Below are 18,570 nucleotides of genomic sequence, written 5' to 3' on the forward strand. Positions count from 1 at the left end.
CAAGTCCTGTCAACTTCAAAAGCCCACAGTGCCACAAGCTGAGTTACTGACAGTCTTGTTTCATGTAAAACTCCTGTGTATCTCTGACTGTCACTTGTAGAAACTCCAATTTGAGTCCATTAATTTGGAACTGAAAGAGTGGAAAATAAACCAGTGAGCCACCTGGGCTCTCTATGGAGCTGCAATCAAGAAATGAATCATAACCTTTACTATTCAGTTGGAAAAAAGTAACAATAAAGCAGCTTAGTGACTTACCTATTGTAGGATCATGGTAGTCAGGGAAACGGTGGCTGATGAATTGCATTGTCATTGCTGTACAGGACAAAGAGACAATTTTAGTACCTCTTGATAGATTTTAATAAAATTGTGCCTATTGAAATGAAAACATGACATTTGGCTATATCGGCAGCATAAGCTTAGCAAACAAAAAGAGAAGACCAGTCGATAGAAACCTTTCTTACAGTTTACAACATAAACCTTCAGCACAGTGGGAAGGGACAAAAGTGAAGGATTTCTTTTGCTGAGGAAAATCTGCAGGTTGTCTGGGAATACATCTATTGCACAAAACAGTTGGAGGCCTTAGAGCTTCTTGGCCTATGGACTCTAATAAATGAAATATACACTAGATATTACCCATAAAATTGTATTCAGTGTGGTTCTAATTTTGGCTAGGTTTTCATTGAACATCATAAATTTACATGTTTAAGGTCGCATGTATTATTAATGTTTCTGGTCAATAGATATGAATCAATATTTCATCACTAATAATAGTTAATATTGAAAATACCAGAATATGATCTGTTTATGGATGTAGTTATATATTTCAGTTAATTACCAACATTTTTTTGAGTAAAATGATAGTCATGTTATTATTTAAGATCATTTGAAATTGAGCAGTAGTTAACAAGCTTATTTCTCAACCCTGTAGCTGTGGAGCTGACTCCCAGCGGAGACCAGTTGCTTAAAATTGCCAACCAGATGTCTGGAAATATTTAGAAAAAACTTGAGCAAAATGTAGACCAAGGATGGAGGTGGATATCGGGTCCAAGAAAAGTAAAATGCTCCCCTCATCCTTCCATGATGCTTAAAATGGCTGGTTAATTATGTTTGAATAAATAATCCTTGTTTGAATGTCTGTTGCGTTTAAAGTTATTGGTCGGGTCACTCGATCTTGACTCCATTCTCTATTCGACGAAAACAATGGGAATCCCAGCAATGAAAAAGTTATTCATTTATGGGAATGATGCCCTCTGTTGTATCACCATTGTTAATCAATGGGAGCAAGTGCAGGGATGGCTTGCAAGTGTCATTTCTCAACTGAAGCATAAGGTAAAGATGACATCCATTTCAAGGAAAATCTGATGCTCCATCCATTAAAGCTATTCAAATTCCCAACTCCTGTCTGCCTGTCTACAGTCGGGCACTGCATTCCCAGACCATATGTTTGGCTCACTTCTATCATCTCACAGTGAGATCAAGATGCTGCACAGACGAACAGCCAAAGGGAAGGAAATTAGGAAAACTTCCATTTGTAGATGCCAGATTTACAATTGAAAATATAATCACATTCCAAAAATACTATGCTTCATCACACTACATATTAATATCTTCCTGCTCTTAACCCCCAAGCAATTAATCAAAGCATTTACTTTGCACATTTGGAACATCTGTTTATTCGGAGCGACATAACTTAATGTATCTTTTTATGATCTGTACAGTATTATGAAGGGATCAGATGTCGTACAGTTTTGCTAGGATCATGTAGTAAATAGGATATTATAGATGGTTACATATTTTACACATACACTGTTAAATAAGTATTTTTAAATCAGAGTGTAAAAAGTGATAGATCACAAGGTATGAATAATTTTTATAATGCATCCAAGTAACAAATTCTTCGATTCATTTTACTACTTGCTTAATCATGCACAACAAATTATCTCATTTTACAAAATTCAAATCCAGTATTGTTATTATTATTGTTATTGCCTTTTCAAAGAAATAACTGTGTTGATCATCATTTTATGCAGGCTTCCTATAGAAACACAGAAAGCAGTCTTTGTTCTTTGTAGCTACTTATTATGATAATCCTTGTGAGATAGGCAATTAAATGCATTTCCTGAAAACCCTATACGGGCAATTGTATATCCTGTTGTTTAAAAAAAAACAATCAGATGGGTAAATTAAAAAATTCTTTAAAATTAAACGTTAAAGTCAGTACCCAAAGAACAGAACTGATGTGTACATTCTGTACAGGCTGCACACAATTAGGATACAAGGAGGATCAAAGAAGCTCTGAACAGCTTGTGAAATATGTGACAATATTTAGTTCCTGTGAGCCTAAGTTATAATTTAAGGATCCACTGGGGCTAAAATTCATCTTGGGCGGTAGTGCAAGATGGTCGATAGCAAATCAACAGCCTGTTCTATACTCTGCCGATTTCCTTTTCCATTGCAAAATGAGCTGCCCATTCGCTATCGCCCATTTTGCACTACTGGCCCTTTCTGTCCCACTTAAACGCACACTAAATCTACATAAATATTTTATGATATTAAATCCAAAAGCCTGGTTCAGGGAAGAAATAGGAATCAAAATCTGCACATCTATAAAACCGCACCTATCTTTTCCTGTCTTTTACAATACCATACAGAATTTGTTTCAGGACATTTGCATTCAGTGCCAAAAAAGAATAATCTATGAATAATTTACAAATCTATCAATTTTATGTCCAACATGTTAATAATGCTTTTGAAAATCTCCATCAGGTTAATTAAATGTGACTCCCATTCCTTGAGTCCATAAAGACTGCCCTTTAACAAGTTACGCATTTCCATGTATTCATTCACTCGACCTCTCAAGATCACGTTAAAGACTTGCCCTAAATCGGCAGTCAAATATAATGGCCTAGATTTTCTCTTGGCCATTATGTTGCAGGAAGTGTGATGGGGCAAAAGTTCCAGCCACCACGAGGATTAGCCCCGACCCTTGAAAGAAAGTAAGACATGTATGTATATATATATATATATATATTGCACTTTTCACGACCTCCCCGAAGCATTTGCAGCCAATTAAGTACAACAAGAGCAAATTGTATTTATACAGCACCTTTAATGACAGGACTGGACAGGTTAAATGCAGGAAGAATGTTCCTGATGTTGGGAAAGTCCAGAACCAGGGGACACAGTCTAAGGATAAGGGGTAAGCCATATAGGACTGAGATGAGGAGAAACTTTTTCACCCAGAGTGTTGTGAACCTGTGGAATTCTCTGCCACAGAAAGTTGTTGAGTCCAGTTTGTTGGGCATAATCAAAAGGGAGTTAGATGTGGCCCTTACAGCTAAAGGGATCAGGGGGTATGGAGAGAAGGCTGGGTTGGGTACTGAGGTTGAATGATCAGCCATGATCATATTGAATGGCGATGCAGGCTCGAGGGGCCGAATGGCCTGCTCCTGCACCTATTTTCTAAGTTTCTATGTTTCTAAAACGTTCCAAGGTGCTTCACAGGAGCATTATAAAACAACATTTTATACTGAGCCACATAAGGAGATATTAGGACAGATGAGAGGTAGGTTTAAGAAGCGTCTTAAAGGAGGAAAGAGAGGTTGAAAGGCGGAGAGGCTTGGGGAGGGAATTCCAGAGCTTGGAGCCATGGCAATACAAGGCACAGCCACCAATGATGGAGCGATTAAAATGGTGGATGCTCAAGAGTCCAGAATAGGAGAAGCACAGATATCTCGGAGAGTTGTAGGACTGGGGGAGATTAGAAAGAAAGAAAAAAGACTTGCATTTATATAGCGCCTTTCACGACCACCGGACATCTCAAAGCGCTTTAAAGCCAATGAAGTATTTTTGGAGTGTAATCACTGTTGTAATGTGGGAAACATGGCAGCCAATGTGTGCACAGCAAGCTCCCACCAACAGCAATGTGATAATGACCAGATAATCAGTTTTTTGTTATGTTGATTGAGGGATAAATATTGGCCAGAACACCGGGGATATCTCCTCTGCTCTTCTTTAAAATAGTGCCATGGAGTATTTTATGTCCACCTGAGAGAGCAGTCGGGGCCTCGGTGTAATATCCCATCCAAAAATCAATACCTCCAACAGTGCAGCACTCCCTCAAGTGTTAACTGAGATTTTTGTGCTTAAATCTCTGGAATGGGACATGAACCCATAACCTTTTGACTTAGAGGTGAGAGAGCTACCTACTAAGCCACTGCTGACACAGATAGGAAGGGGTTTAAAAAAGTACTATCTAAGTGTATTCACTGTTGTAAAGTAGGAAATTGAAGGAAATGAAAAAGGAAATCAGGCAGTGTGTAAAATGGGTCCCGATTCAATAATGCCTGTTAGGCGCTACCACCCATGCTGAATGTCAACCCCCACCTGGATCATTGAAATAATTTTGGCAAAGTGCACAGGTGGGAAACCTGCCATGAGGGAAGATATGGAGAATGTCTTCGCCAAGCCACAGAGTCCTGTGTAGCTTTGCATCGGTGCCGGTCTCTGTGCAGCCTTATCAACCGTTGCTTGTGTAATCATGCACCATGTAATTAATTGCATAGGTGTTCTATCCCTTTAACATAGAAACATAGAAACATAGAAAATAGGTGCAGGAGTAGGCCATTCGGCCCTTCGAGCCTGCACTGCCATTCAATGAGTTCATGGCTGAACATGCAACTTCAGTATCCCATTCCTGCTTTCTCGCCATATCCCTTGATCCCCCGAGTAGTAAGGACTACATCTAACTCCTTTTTGAATATATTTAGTGAATTGGCCTCAACAACTTTCTGTGGTAGAGAATTCCACAGGTTCACCACTCTCTGGGTGAAGAAGTTTCTCCTTATCTCGGTCCTAAATGGCTTACCCCTTATCCTTAGACTGTGACCCCTGGTTCTGGACTTCCCCAACATTGGGAACATTCTTCCTGCATCTAAGCTGTCTAAACCCATCAGAATTTTAAACGTTTCTATGAGGTCCCCTCTCATTCTTCTGAACTCCAGTGAATACAAGCCCAGTTGATCCAGTCTTTCCTGATATGTCAGTCCCGCCATCCCGGGAATCAGTCTGGTGATCCTTCGCTGCACTCCCTCAATAGCAAGAACGTCCTTCCTCAAGTTAGGAGACCAAAACTGTACACAATACTCGAGGTTTGGCCTCACCAATGCCCTGTATAACTGTAGCAACACCTCCCTGCCCCTGTACTCAAATCCCCTCGCTATGAAGGCCAACATGCCATTTGCTTTCTTAACCGCCTGCTGTACCTGCATGCCAACCTTCAATGACTGATGTACCACGACACCCAGGTCTCTTTGCACCTCCCCTTTTCCTAATCTGTCACCATTCAGATAATAGTCTCTATTTCTTTTTTTCCCACCAAATTGGATAACCTCACATTTATCCACATTATACTTCATCTGCCATGCATTTGCCCACTCACCTAACCTATCCAAGTCACTCTGCAGCCTCATAGCATCCTCCTCGCAGCTCACACTGCCACCCAACTTAGTGTCATCCGCAAATTTGGAGATACTACATTTAATCCCCTCGTCTAAATCATTAATGTACAATGTAAACAGCTGGGGCCCCAGCACAGAACCTTGTGGTACCCCATTAGTCACTACCTGCCATTCTGAAAAGTATCCATTTACTCCTACGCTTTGCTTCCTGTCTGCCAACCAGTTCTCAATCCACATCAGCACACTACCCCAAATCCCATGTACTTTAACTTTGCACATTAATCTCTTGTATGGGACGTTGTCGAAAGCCTTTTGGAAGTCCAAATATACCACATCAACTGGTTCTCCCTTGTCCACTCTACTGGAAACATCCTCAAAAAATTGCAGAAGATTTGTCAAGCATGATTTCCCTTTCACAAATCCATGCTGACTTGGACCTATCATATCACCTCTTTCCAAATGCGCTGCTATGACATCCTTAATAATTGATTCCATCACTTTACCCACTACTGAGGTCAGGCTGACCAGTCTATAATTCCCTGTTTTCTCTCTCCCTCCTTTTTTAAAAAGTGGGGTTACATTGGCTACCCTCCACTCCACAGGAACTGATCCAGAGTCTATGGAATGTTGGAAAATCACTGTCAATGCATTTGCTATTTCCATGGCCACCTCCTTAAGTACTCTGGGATGCAGTCCATCAGGCCCTGGGGATTTATCGGCCTTCAATCCCATCAATTTCCCCAACACAATTTCCCGACTAATAAGGATTTCCCTCAGTTCCTCCTCCTTACAAACCCTCTGACCCCTTTTATATCCGGAAGGTTGTTTGTGTCCTCCTTAGTGAATACCGAACCAAAGTACTTGTTCAATTAGTCTGCCATTTCTTTGTTCCCCGTTATGACTTCCCCTGATTCTGACTGCAGGGGACCTATGTTTGTCTTTACTAACCTTTTTCTCCTTACATATCTATAGAAGCTTTTGCAGTCCATTTTAATGTTCCCTGCAAGCTTCCTCTCATACTCTATTTTCCCTGCCCTCATCAAACCCTTTGTCCTCCTTTGCTGAGTTCTAAATTTCTCCCAGTCCCCGGGTTCGCTGCTATTTCTGACCAATTTGTATGCCACTTCCTTGGCTTTAATACTATCCCTGATTTCCCTTGATAGCCACGGTTGAGCCACCTTCCCTTTTTTATTTTTACACCAGACAGGGATGTACAATTGTTGTAGTTCATCCATGCAGTCTCTAAATGTCTGCCATTGCTCATCCACTGTCAACCCCTTAAGTATCATTCGCCAATCTATCCTAGCCAATTCACGCCTCATACCTTCAAAGTTACCATTCTTTAAGTTCTGGACCATGGTCTCTGAATTAACTGTTTCATTCTTCATCCTAATGTAGAATTCCACCATATTGTGGTCACTCTTCCCCAAGGGGCCTCACACAATGACATTGCTAATTAATTCTCTCTCATTACACAACACCCAGTGTATGATGGCCTCCCCCCTAGTTGGTTCCTCGACATATTGGTCTAGAAAACCATCCCTTATGCACTCCAGGAAATCCTCCTCCAACATATTGTTTCCAGTTTGGTTAGCCCAATCTTTATGCATATTAAAGTCACCCATGATAACTGCTGCACCTTTATTGCATGCACCCCTGATTTCCTGTTTGATGCCCTCCCCAACATCACTACTACTGTTTGGAGGTCTGTACACAACTCCCACTAGCGTTTTCTGCCCCTTGATATTCTGTTGCTCCACCCATACCGATTCCACATCATCCAAGCTAATGTCTTTCCTTACAATTGCATTAATTTCCTCTTTAACCAGCAACGCCACCCTGCCTCCTTTTCCTTTCTGTCTATCCTTCCTAAATGTTGAATACCCTTGGATGTTGAGTTCCCAGCCTTGCTCACTCTGGAGCCACGTCTCCGTGATGCCAACCACATCATATCCGTTAACTGCACAGTTAATTCGTCCACTTTATTCTGAATACTCCTCGCATTGAGGCACAGAACCTTCAGTCTTGCCTTTTTAACACACTTAGACCCTTTAGAATGTTGTTGCAAAGTGGCCCTTTTTGTTTTTTGCCTTGGGTTTCTCTGCCCTCCACTTTTACTCATCTCCTTTCTATCTTTTGCTTCTGTCTCCATTTTGTTTCCCTCTGTCTCCCTGCATTGGTTCCCATCCCCCTGCCATATTAGTTTAACTCCTCCCCAACAGCACTTGCAAACACTCCTCCTAGGACATTGGTTCCAGTCCTGCCTAGGTGCAGACTGTCCGGTTTATACTGGTCCCACCTCCCCCAGAACCGGTTCCAATGCTCCAGGAATTTGAATCCCACCCTGCTGCACCACTGCTGAAGCCACGTATTCATCTGTGCTATCCTGCGATTCCTACTCTGACTCGCATGTGGCACTGGTAGCAATCCCGAGATTACTACTTTTGAGGTCCTACTTTTTAATTTCGCTCCTAGCTCCTTAAATTCGTCTCGTAGGACCTCATCCCGTTTTTTACCTATATCGTTGGTACCAATGTGCCCAACGACAACTGGCTGTTCACTCTCCCTTTTCAGAATGTCCTGCACCTGCTCCAAGACATCCTTGACTCTTGCACCAGGGAGGCAACATACCATCCTGGAGTCTCGGTTGCGGCCGCAGAAACGCCTATCTATTCCCCTTAAAATTGAATCCCCTATCACTATCGCTCTCCCACTCTTTTTCCTGCCCTCCTGTGCAGCAGAGCCAGCCACGGTGCCATGAACTTGGCTGCTGCTGCTCCCCGCTGATGACTCATCCCTCTCAACAGTACTCAAAGCAGTGTAACACTTAAATGGCTCCCTGTTGCCCAGGCTAATGTTAATCTCAGCAGGGGCGATAGGTACTTGTTGCACATGGCACTAATGTATCAGTCTCAACATTTTGGTGATAGTCTCACTGTCCCCGTTAACCCCAAAGATGCGGCCAGTTCCATTTTGTAAGGAGACAAGTGGTGTCAGCTGTAGCTCAGTGGCTAGCACTCTCACTTTTGAACCAGAAAGTTGTGAGTTCAAGTCCAACTCCAGAGACTTGAACACATAAATCTAGGCTGACATTCTTGTACAGTCGGAGGTGCCATCTTTTGGATGAGACTTTAAATAGAGGCCCCGTCTACTCTCTCAGGTGGACATAAAAAATCCCATGGCACTATTTTGAGAAAGTTTATCCCCTGTGTCCTGGGTAATATTTATTCCTTAATCAACATACCAAAAACAAATTAACTCGTCATTATCACATTGCTGTTCGTGGGAATTGCTATGTGCAAATTGGCTGCCGTGTTTCCTACATTATAACAGCGACTGCACCTCAAAAGTACTTCATTGGCTGTGAAGTGCTTTGGGACGTCCTGAGGTCGTGAAAGGCGCTATAGAAATGCAAGTATTTCTTTATTTTTCTTTTTACTGCTGGCAGTCCAAAGCGTGCCTGTTTCTGGTAGTAGACGCCTTTTGCCCTTTTAGGTTGGAACTGGTCAGAGCTGAAGAGGCACAGTAAAGGTAAACTTGAAATTGTAGTTGAGACCCAAAAAATTAATCTAGCTGCTTTGACTACCCCCTCTGTGATTGCGACCCACCCCACCCCCGCACTAATCTCGCTGACAGCTGGGGCCTGACCCAATATTGACCAGCCTTTATCTGGCGAGCTGTATTGGGACGCCTGTTTGGTGCCCCTCAGATTCTGGCCCATTGCAAATGAGGCCGTAGCCTCAAATGTGTGCCCGCCTCTTTTCCACGAGTTCGGGTGAACGACGGTCACCCCCTAAGTTGGTCGCTTAAAAGTCTAAATCCACCCCCATGACGAACAGAAGTCCATTGTGTGCAATGTTGCTGAAGTGCCAATGATGGAAAATATGTTATATGATATAATCTCATAATTTGCAAACCAGTTTTGGGCTGGTGTATTATATGCCTAACATCACGTTTGGTGGAAAATGCCAGAAGTAGCAAGGGCAACTAGGAAGCTGCATTGTGCAGGAGTTAAGCCAGCTCCCTGGTCTCGCACTAGGGATAAGTTTAGGTTCTGGTCCATAATTGCCAGGTCTTGATCTTTTTAAAAAAAAATAACTATATCCCAATCCTGAGGAATCTCTCTCAAATTTAATTAAATTATCACCAAATCCCACTCCCTTCCATTCCAAGGTGGACAAGTCCCCTGGACCTGAGGGCTGATATCTTAGGGTTTTAAAAGAGGTGGCTGCAGAGATAGTGGATGCATTGGTTGTAATCTACAAAAATTCCCTGAATTCTGGGGCAGTCCCAGTGGATTGGAAAACCACAAATGTAACGCCCCTATTTAAAAAAAGGAGGCAGACTATAGACCAGTTAGCCCAACATCTGTCGTTGGGAAAATGCTGGAGTCCATTCTTAAGAAAGCAATAGCAAGACATTTGGAAAAGCATGATTCAATTAAGCAGGTTTTATGAAAGGAAAATCATGTTTGACAAAGTTCTTTGAGGATATAATGAGCAGTGTGGATAAAGGGGAACCAGTATATGTCATGTATTTGGATTTCCAGAAAGCACAAGATAAGAGCTCACAGGGTTGGGGTAATATATTAGCGTGGATAGAGGATTGGTTAACGAACAGAAAACAGAGAGTTGGGATAAATGAATCATTTTCTGATTGGCAAACTGTAACTAGTGGGGTGCCACAGGGATCAGTGCTGGGGCCTCAACAATTTATAATTTATATTAATGATTTGGATGAAGGGACCAAGTGTAATTGAGCCAAATTTGCTGATGATACAAATATAAGTGGGAAAGCAAGTTGTGAGAAGGACGCAAAGAATCTACAAAGGGATATAGATAGGCTAAGTGAGTGGGAAAAATTTGGCAGATGGAGTATAATGTGGGAAAATGTGAGATTATTCAATTTGGGAGGAAAAATAAAAAAGCAAATTATTATTTAAATTGGGAGAGATTACAAAATGTGGTGGTACAGGGGGATCTGGGGGTCCTTGTACATGAAACATAAAAAGTTAGCATGCAGGTACAACAAATAAGGAAGGCGAATGGAATGTTGGCCTTTATTGCAAGGGGGATGGAGTATAAAAGGGAAGTCCTGCTTCAACTGTACAGGGCGTTTGTAAGACCGCACCTGGAGTACTGCGTACAGTTTTGGTCTCCTTATTTAAGGAAGGATATACTTGCACTGGAGGCAGTTCAGAGAAGGTTTCTGTGGTTGATTCTTGAAATGAAGAGGTTGTCATATGAAGAAAGGTTGAGCAGGTTGGGCCTATACTCATTGGAGTTTAGAAGAATGTGAGGTGTTCTTATTGAAACATAAACGATTCTGAAGGGGCTTGACAGGGTAGATGCAGAGAGGATGTTTTTTCTAGTAGGGGAATCTAGAACTAGGGGGCATAGTTTCAGAATAAGGGGTCACCCATTTAAAATGGAAACGAGGAGGAATTTCTTCTCTCATAAGGTCCTGAATCTTTGGAATTCTCTGCATCAGAGAGCTGTGGAGGCTGGGTCATTGAATGTATTTAAAGTGGAGATAGACAGATTTTTGAATGATAAGGAAGTCAAGGGTCATGGGGAGTGGGCAGGGAAGTGGAGTTGAGGCCAGGATCAGATCAGCCATGATCTTATTGAATGGTGGAGCAGGTTCGAGGGGCCAAATTGCCTAGTCCTGTTCCCATTTCTTATGTTCTTATGTTCTTATTATGTTCTCCCATTTCCTTTAAAATTCATGAGAGTAAATTACCTGAACCACATTAATTTTCTCTTTTAAGAATAATTAATCCATTTTATAACCAAATTCTTCTATATTCACATTCTGCTGTTCAAGGAAATCTGACATCTGAATTAGACTTTTCCTAATTTTTCTGAATAAAGGCATATTGAAGTGACTCTTCAATAACTGCGATTTCATTGTTGCTGGATTTCACCTTCCCATTATCATTCTAAAGTGAATACATAGTCCCTTCAATCCTTATTTAATCTATGTGTTATTGCAAAAAGCCCTTTATTGTTACTTGAGATATGTTTATCTTTAAAGTTTCTCTTGGCTTCTCTTATTACTTTTTTCCCCACCTGCTTTTACAATTTACCATACCCTCAAGTCGAATCATCCCCTGTATGTTTTGAAGCCTTCCCACTTATTCCTAATCTTACTTTTTACATATATAACACAATCACATTGGCCTCTTTTGCTCTTTAATCTGTTTTGTCCAGAATTCATTTTGATGTATGTCGTTCGAAAACTTTCTTAGTTATTTCACACTTCTATTTTACTGTAGATGCCTCAGATATTATTGCGCTCAAATAAATATTTTCTAAAAATAATTTTGAATTTCTTCCTTTCAAGTTCAATATTGTTATCCACTTTGGTGGCAAAAACATGAAGGCAGAATATTATCTGAATGGCGGCAGATTAGGAAAAGAGGAGGTGCAACGAAATCTGGGTGTCATGGTACATCGGTCATTGAGGTTGGCATGCAGGTGCAGCAGGCTGTGAAGAAGGCAAATGGCATGTTGGCCTTCATTGCTAGGGGATTTGAGTAAAGAAGCAGGGAGTACAGGGCCTTGGTGAGGCCTCACCTGGAATATTGTGTTCAGTTTTGGTCTCCTAATCTGAGGAAGGACATTCTTGCTATTGAGGGAGTGCAGCTAAGGTTCACCAGACTGAATCCCAGGATGGCAGGACTGACATATGAGAAGAGACTGGATCGAGTGGGCTTGTATTCACTGGAGTTTAAAAGAATGAGAGGGGATCTCATAGAAACATATAAAATTCTGACGGAACTGGACAGGTTAGATGCAGGAAGAATGTTCCCAATGTTGGGGGAGTCCAGAACCAGGGTTCACAGTCTAAGGATAAGGGGTAAGCCATTTAGTACCGAGATGAGGAGAAACTTCTTCACTCAGAAAGTTGTTAACCTGTGGAATTCTCTTCCACAGAGAGTTGTTGATGCCAGTTCGTTAGATATATTCAAGAGGGAGTTGGATATGGCTCTTACGACTAAAGGGATCAAGGGGTATGGAGAGAAAGCAGGAGAGGGATTCTGAGGTGAATGATCAGCCATGATCTTATTGAATGGTGGTGCAGGCTCGAAGGGCTGAATGACCTACTCTTGCACCTATTTTCAAAGATTCTATGTTTCTTTTATTATCCTTTTCACATTATGGTCTTAATGATATCATGATCACTGAATTCTAGGTGTTCATTTAGTAATACCGTAGGTACCATTTCTGGATCATTATTAAGGATTCGGTCCATAATAGCTGTTGAATGCATTGACCCTTCAATAAACCAATGCAACCTGATATCAGATCTCAAAACATGGGGGCCAATTTCCTTTCGCTTCTGTCCTATTTTTAGCTGATGTGTTACAGGGGTTCTAATGAGGGAATAATAAATAAAAGTTAAAGGCTAAATTACGTTGTCAGGACCCTGCACCATTTCGTCTCTGTCCATATTGCAACTACCAGCTCCTCAATCTGCCCACAAACCATGGGCAGTACAAATCGGAAGGAGATTATTTTCAGTGGTATTTACAGAGATCCTTAGCTGTTCTTAGTTAAAATGCTGGAAAGTTTTGGGAGATATTTTGAGGGTAATTTTTACCACAAAAAATGTGTGAGTTAGGGTCAGGTGGAATGTTAACATTTTAAAAATCTCAAACCCGACCCCGACCCACGCAACACACTTCCAACCTGCCCACTTACAGTTTTAACAGAGATGGGACGGGGGGGTGCGGGCAACCAACCCATTCTCAGGAGGCTGGTTGGCCATTTAAATATTATAATGAGATTGTGTGCATCATATTTAACCTGTCTTCCAGGTTTAACCCTGGCCGGCCAGGTTTCCCGGGACTCTGGAAACCCGACAGCTGAATTAGGTTGAGGACTGTTTCGAAGAAAATGTAAGTGCCTTTATAGAATTGCTTGTGGGCCAAGAAGAGCAGGAATGTTTCCTCTCGGCCCACCAAGCTAACCTGCATCCCTGCCCGCCATTGGACTCCCACCTACCAACAGAACCGCCCCCCCCTCCCCACTCCACCCCATCCAAAGATCCTCCATTGTGATCGGACCTATCTGGGATTATGGACCACCACCCTGTCCAAGATCGGGACTCCAGCCCCCACGCTCCGACTAAAGTAGCTATAGGCTCCCTACCTGTTATAGGTGCTGCGAGCTCCTCCAGAGCATTGCTCACCTGACAGGGAGCCAAGCCGGTCAATCAGGCTAGCTTCCAGGCGAGCAACCTTCTAGAAAAGAAATACGCATGCTGTGGAGACAGTGTGTAACCTGGGGAGGGAGTGCCCAGTTAGATCAGACAGGTTAAAACTCCATAGTGTGGGGGAAACCCTGAGCAAAACTGCTCACCCCCTGCTCACGGAACCCGCCCCAGTCCACATTGAGACCTTTGCTTCGATTTCATTGTGGATTTTGTTTACTTTCAGTACAGCCCACAAGAAGTGTTCCATATAATGATTTGCTTTCTACTATTAACACTTTAAAGAAGAAGAAAAATCAAAGTCTCATAATATATTTTTCCTGAAAAGGTCATATTTTTAAGAGTAGAAAGTGAATTTAAAATGAAATTGACAGATAGCTGTCATCCGTGACCTACACTTTTACTGTCTTTATATTCCTCATATACTTTTCTCCAGAGATGCTAGCCTTCCAACCAAGGAAGAGGTCAACTAGATTATGGATTTGATGCTCTGTGATTCAGTCAAAGGATAAAGTAAAATGAGGAAACCAAGCTTTAAGTGTAATAGCTAATGCTCCATCATTATATTAGCCTTGTCTCATCCACTCAAAGCCTCGTTTGCTTTCCGCAAAGGTTGTGTAAAAATCTCAGTAATTTTCAGCCTACTGAACTTAGAGGGCCTAATACAGAGAAGGAATGTCTACTTAGTGGTGACTACATTTTCGATTTTTAGTTGTTGAAATTGTAAATCAGTAGCACATGATGAAAAATAATCCTAGAAATGAAATGTTAAAAAAAAGGCTAAAACGCTATGAACAATGTAATTGCCCACTTCCTTTTGAGTGGCTGAGTAGAAATTCCAATATTTTGTTACAAAAAGCATGGACAGAGTTCTGCTGAGCATTCATTACACATATCACAGATAAGTGGATTGGACTGTCAGACTCTACCAGGACTCCATCCAATGAACAGAGGTATGTGTCAATCACAGAAACTTCCGAGACCCTTTTAAATCCCAGTGGGTTTTGGGCAGATGGATAGTGAGGTGAGGAGGAAACTCACCTGCTGCTCCAGAAATGAGACCCGAGGTATTTTAAGTTCTGGGCCCCAATTAAATCCTGCCGACTGATTTCTCGCTCGTTCCGGGTAGGCAGAACATCACCGGGCCCCGAAGCTGCCCAATGACACAAGGTAGGTCGAAACATTGGTTCCAGAGCCATCCCATGAGGTTCTCATGTTCGGAAAGGGATAGGAGTCCATGGCTGGCTGGCCTCAGAAGGAAAATAAAAAAACGTACCTGGTTGGGTCTCTTCTGGCCCAGGCTCCTCTTCTGAAAGACTTCACATGGGCATGAAAGCCACAACGACTTCCCTGCTCAGGCCACAATTAAAATTGAAGTTGGGTCCTGATGATATCATCGGTACCCAACATGCATGTATAAAGTAGCAGCCCATCTGCTCAGTAGAACAGGTTAAAATTCAGAATGGTGAATTCTTGGCTGCTTTCTGGCAGCTAAGTACCCTGGTTGATTTTAACTGCCCAACTGCTCTGGGCAGGTAAGATTAAAATCAGCCCCACCCCCCAGGTTATAATATCCAATTTAAAGCAGTTATAACATTTAACCTTTGTAATAAAAAGATGAAATTAAATATATTTGTTATTCAATGCACATTTTAAATAAGAAATAGCTTTCAAAAGATTAAGGGACCGAAATTCCCAATCGCCCCGGATGGGGGCTGTAAGGGATATAGAATTGTAGCAGGCAAAGAGTAGATGGATAGGTGGTCATAACACAATGCTGAAGGTAGTGAACTAATCAGTATAAGGAGGGTCTGAGGAATAATTGCCAATTGTATGTAATACTTGCTTATGTAGGTATAGCACGATTATAACACGTTAAAACTGTACGGTTAACCTTAGTAACACTTAACAAAACAGCAGAAGTCAGCAGTTACAATTTTGATTAGAAGTCTCTGAGGAAGGGATAAGAAAGCCAGTATTTTGGAACAGTTACTTCAGGCGTCATATAAACTATGGAAAAGTGCAAATTACGGAACAAACACAATTAACATATGATGGGAGATGGACAATTGCATGTACCACTCAGAGCCAGTCTGAAAAAAGTCGACAAATCAATGTAAGTCCGCTGATAGAAATAGACTTATCGATGATTTTGTCGGAGCATAGCTCCTTTACAAAACCTGTATAAATTATAGTTAAAACCTCTTATATTTTGAAGGTTCCACGATTGAACCTTCCCTTGCATTTGCTTGAAATAAAGCCGGTTAAACTGAAGGTTTTGTTTGTTTAATTCCGTGTTCGTTATTTGGAGGGCGATGGGCGAGGTGTCGATTACCTATATCAGGTAGTCTGCCCCGAGGGAGAGAAGTCTTCCTTTTACCCCAACAGGGGCGGTAATCTCTCCGGGGCCAGACATTCTGAAGTCCTGCCCCGGAAACTAAATTGGGATTACCGCCCCTCACAGGAAATGGAGCGCAATGTCGCGCCCTCCACTTCCTTTCGGGGTGGGATTGGGGGCGCTACCTGGGCATATCGCGGAGCGCTACATGGCCTCTCTGTGTAGCGCTGATGCGTTTCAATGCCCCTCGTCTTCCGTTAAAGAGGAAGGACGCTGTGTGCTCTGCAGGCCCTTTGATGGCCTCCACTGGGCCACCAGCGCTAAGGGGTGCCATGGCCGCAGCCGGCACTTAAACGGACTCCGGGCTGCATGACCCTGCGACATTGTTCGACAGCAGCCCGACCAGTGAGTCGGGAAAAAAATGGTGGTGCAGCTCAGCTCCCCTTTAACTTTCGCCCTTCGATGGGTGTGCGGATCAGTTCATAACTCGCAACGCTCGTGCGGGCATCACCCACAGTGGCCTCATGGACCGCTGGCCAATTTCGGCTGCAGGAGGAAAGGGGCCGCCGCAGGACAAAACGGAGTCACCGTGCATGGCAATGATGTCATCATCGCTGGCGCAACGGCCCAGGGCGCGGTGCCACTGCATTCACACCTCTGCTAACTCCCGTGCAACTTTGCGGGAGCCAGTAGCAACCCTCCCCCCCCCCCCCCCCCCGGGCGAAAACGCTTTTGCACTCCGTTAGCATCCCTGGAGGTGTGAACAGGTGGCGCACAACAGGAGCATTTTGCCCCTTAAGAGTTAAATTAAGTTTTTGTCAAAACAAAGATTAATTCTCACTCTAAAAAGAAAGAAAGACTTGGATTTATATAGTGCCTTTGACAACCACCTGACATCTCAAAGCGCTTTAAAGCCAATGAATTACTTTTTGAAGTGTCATCATTGTTGTAATGTGGGAGATGCGGCAGCCAGTTTGTGCACAAGCAAGCTCCCACAAACAGTAATGTGATAACGACCAGATAATCTGTTTTTGTTATGTTGATTGAGGGATAAATATTGGCCAGGACACCCGGGACCTCGGTTTAACATCTCATCCAAAAGACGGATCAATGGCTGCTCTCACAATGGCCCAGTGTGCATAATAGCCTAGGAATTACAGTTTGAAATATTAATGGTTGGAGCTTAATATGTGCATGTGGCATTCCTTCTCCATTATTTTAATGGGGTGCAAGCCCACTTCAAACAAATGGTTAACACTTGCATTAAACAAGGGGACAGAGGAATGTCAAAGGTGTGTCTCAGGTGTTTACACATTAAATAATGCCATCAGTCATGTCTAGCCATGGTGAAGGTGAATTTCCATGGGGTCTTCCTGCACGTCTGTTGTAACTTTGATGGTACATCCTCAAAGAAATGGTGTAAACTTGCATACCATTTTCAAAGGTTATTGGTACATTTCTGCTAAAGTTACATCAGACCAGCAGAAGGAACCTCCGCAGAAATTCACCACCGCAGTAGCTGAGTTCAGGTAGTTAAATAGAAAACATCCCCCTTTAAATTGTTTTAAGGGAAGATATTAATCAGCTCGGTCAAGCAATCATGGTGATAACATTTTACACAAGGTCAACAGAGAAGATTCAAGTTATTAGAATCCATGCTCCGGCAGTATTGAATGGTGGTTGAGACATGTTGTGCACTGTCGTCCTGTCTGCAGAGCTCGCAAAGGGATATAGACAGGTTAAGTGAGTGGGAAATCAGGTGGCAGATGGAGTATAATGTGGGGAAATAGGTTATTCACTTTAGTAGGAAGAATAGAAAAACAGAATGGCCCTGAATTTGTGGTAGGTATGCTGAAAAGGCTCGTAATGCCTTTACCATTGACTGCAAGTTCGGGATTTCAAGCCTCATTGAAATGATGTGCTGGTGAAAAGTTGGGCTAATTGCCCACCGACTGCGCATCAATTACGCTGGAAAATTTACGCATGCTGCAAACGGGTGCAGGAGTCTGTTTTCACAGCGTAAGGGGGGGGGGGGGGAGGAAGGGAAAATTCTATAATAATTCAAAACAAACACATAAAAGCATTTACCAGGCAGCTGTAAAGGCTTAGTTTGAGGGATGAGATCATTTTAATCTTTTTTGTTAATCTTTCAGAGTCTTCCAGTAAATAACTGTACTTACTCCAAAATATTCCCTGTGCTTTTAAAAGCTAAGCACTCTAGTGCGCCAGTGCAGCCTTCAGTCGCCTGAGGAAGAGAGTGTTCGAGGATCAGGCCCTCAAATCTGGCACCAAGCTTATGGTCTACAGGGCTGTAGTGATACCCGCCCTCCTGTATGGCTCAGAAACGTGGACCATATACAGCAGACACCTCAAATTGGAGAAATACCATCAACGATGTCTCCGCAAGATCCTGCAAATTCCCTGGGAGGATAGACGCAACAAAGTCAATGTTCTCGATCAGACCAACATTCCCAGCATTGAAACACTGACCACACTCAACCAGCTCCGTTGGGCGGGACACATTGTCCGCATGCCCGACACAAGACTCCCAAAGCA

At 42.6% G+C, this 18,570-nt stretch overlaps 1 protein-coding gene across 1 annotated transcript in view; it reads right to left on the reverse strand.

Moving 5' to 3' along the window:
- Window positions 1-18,570, reverse strand: part of LOC139228839 (GTP-binding protein Rit2-like) — a 520,260-nt gene that overhangs the window by 376,104 nt on the left and 125,586 nt on the right. Inside the window, exon 2 of the mRNA XM_070860274.1 lies at window positions 256-312. Within this exon, the coding sequence (XP_070716375.1) occupies window positions 256-312 (57 nt within the window). The remainder of the gene's footprint in view (window positions 1-255; window positions 313-18,570) is intronic.

The sequence above is a fragment of the Pristiophorus japonicus genome, chromosome 2 (assembly GCF_044704955.1).
Source record: "Pristiophorus japonicus isolate sPriJap1 chromosome 2, sPriJap1.hap1, whole genome shotgun sequence".
Classification (NCBI taxonomy): domain Eukaryota; kingdom Metazoa; phylum Chordata; class Chondrichthyes; family Pristiophoridae; genus Pristiophorus; species Pristiophorus japonicus.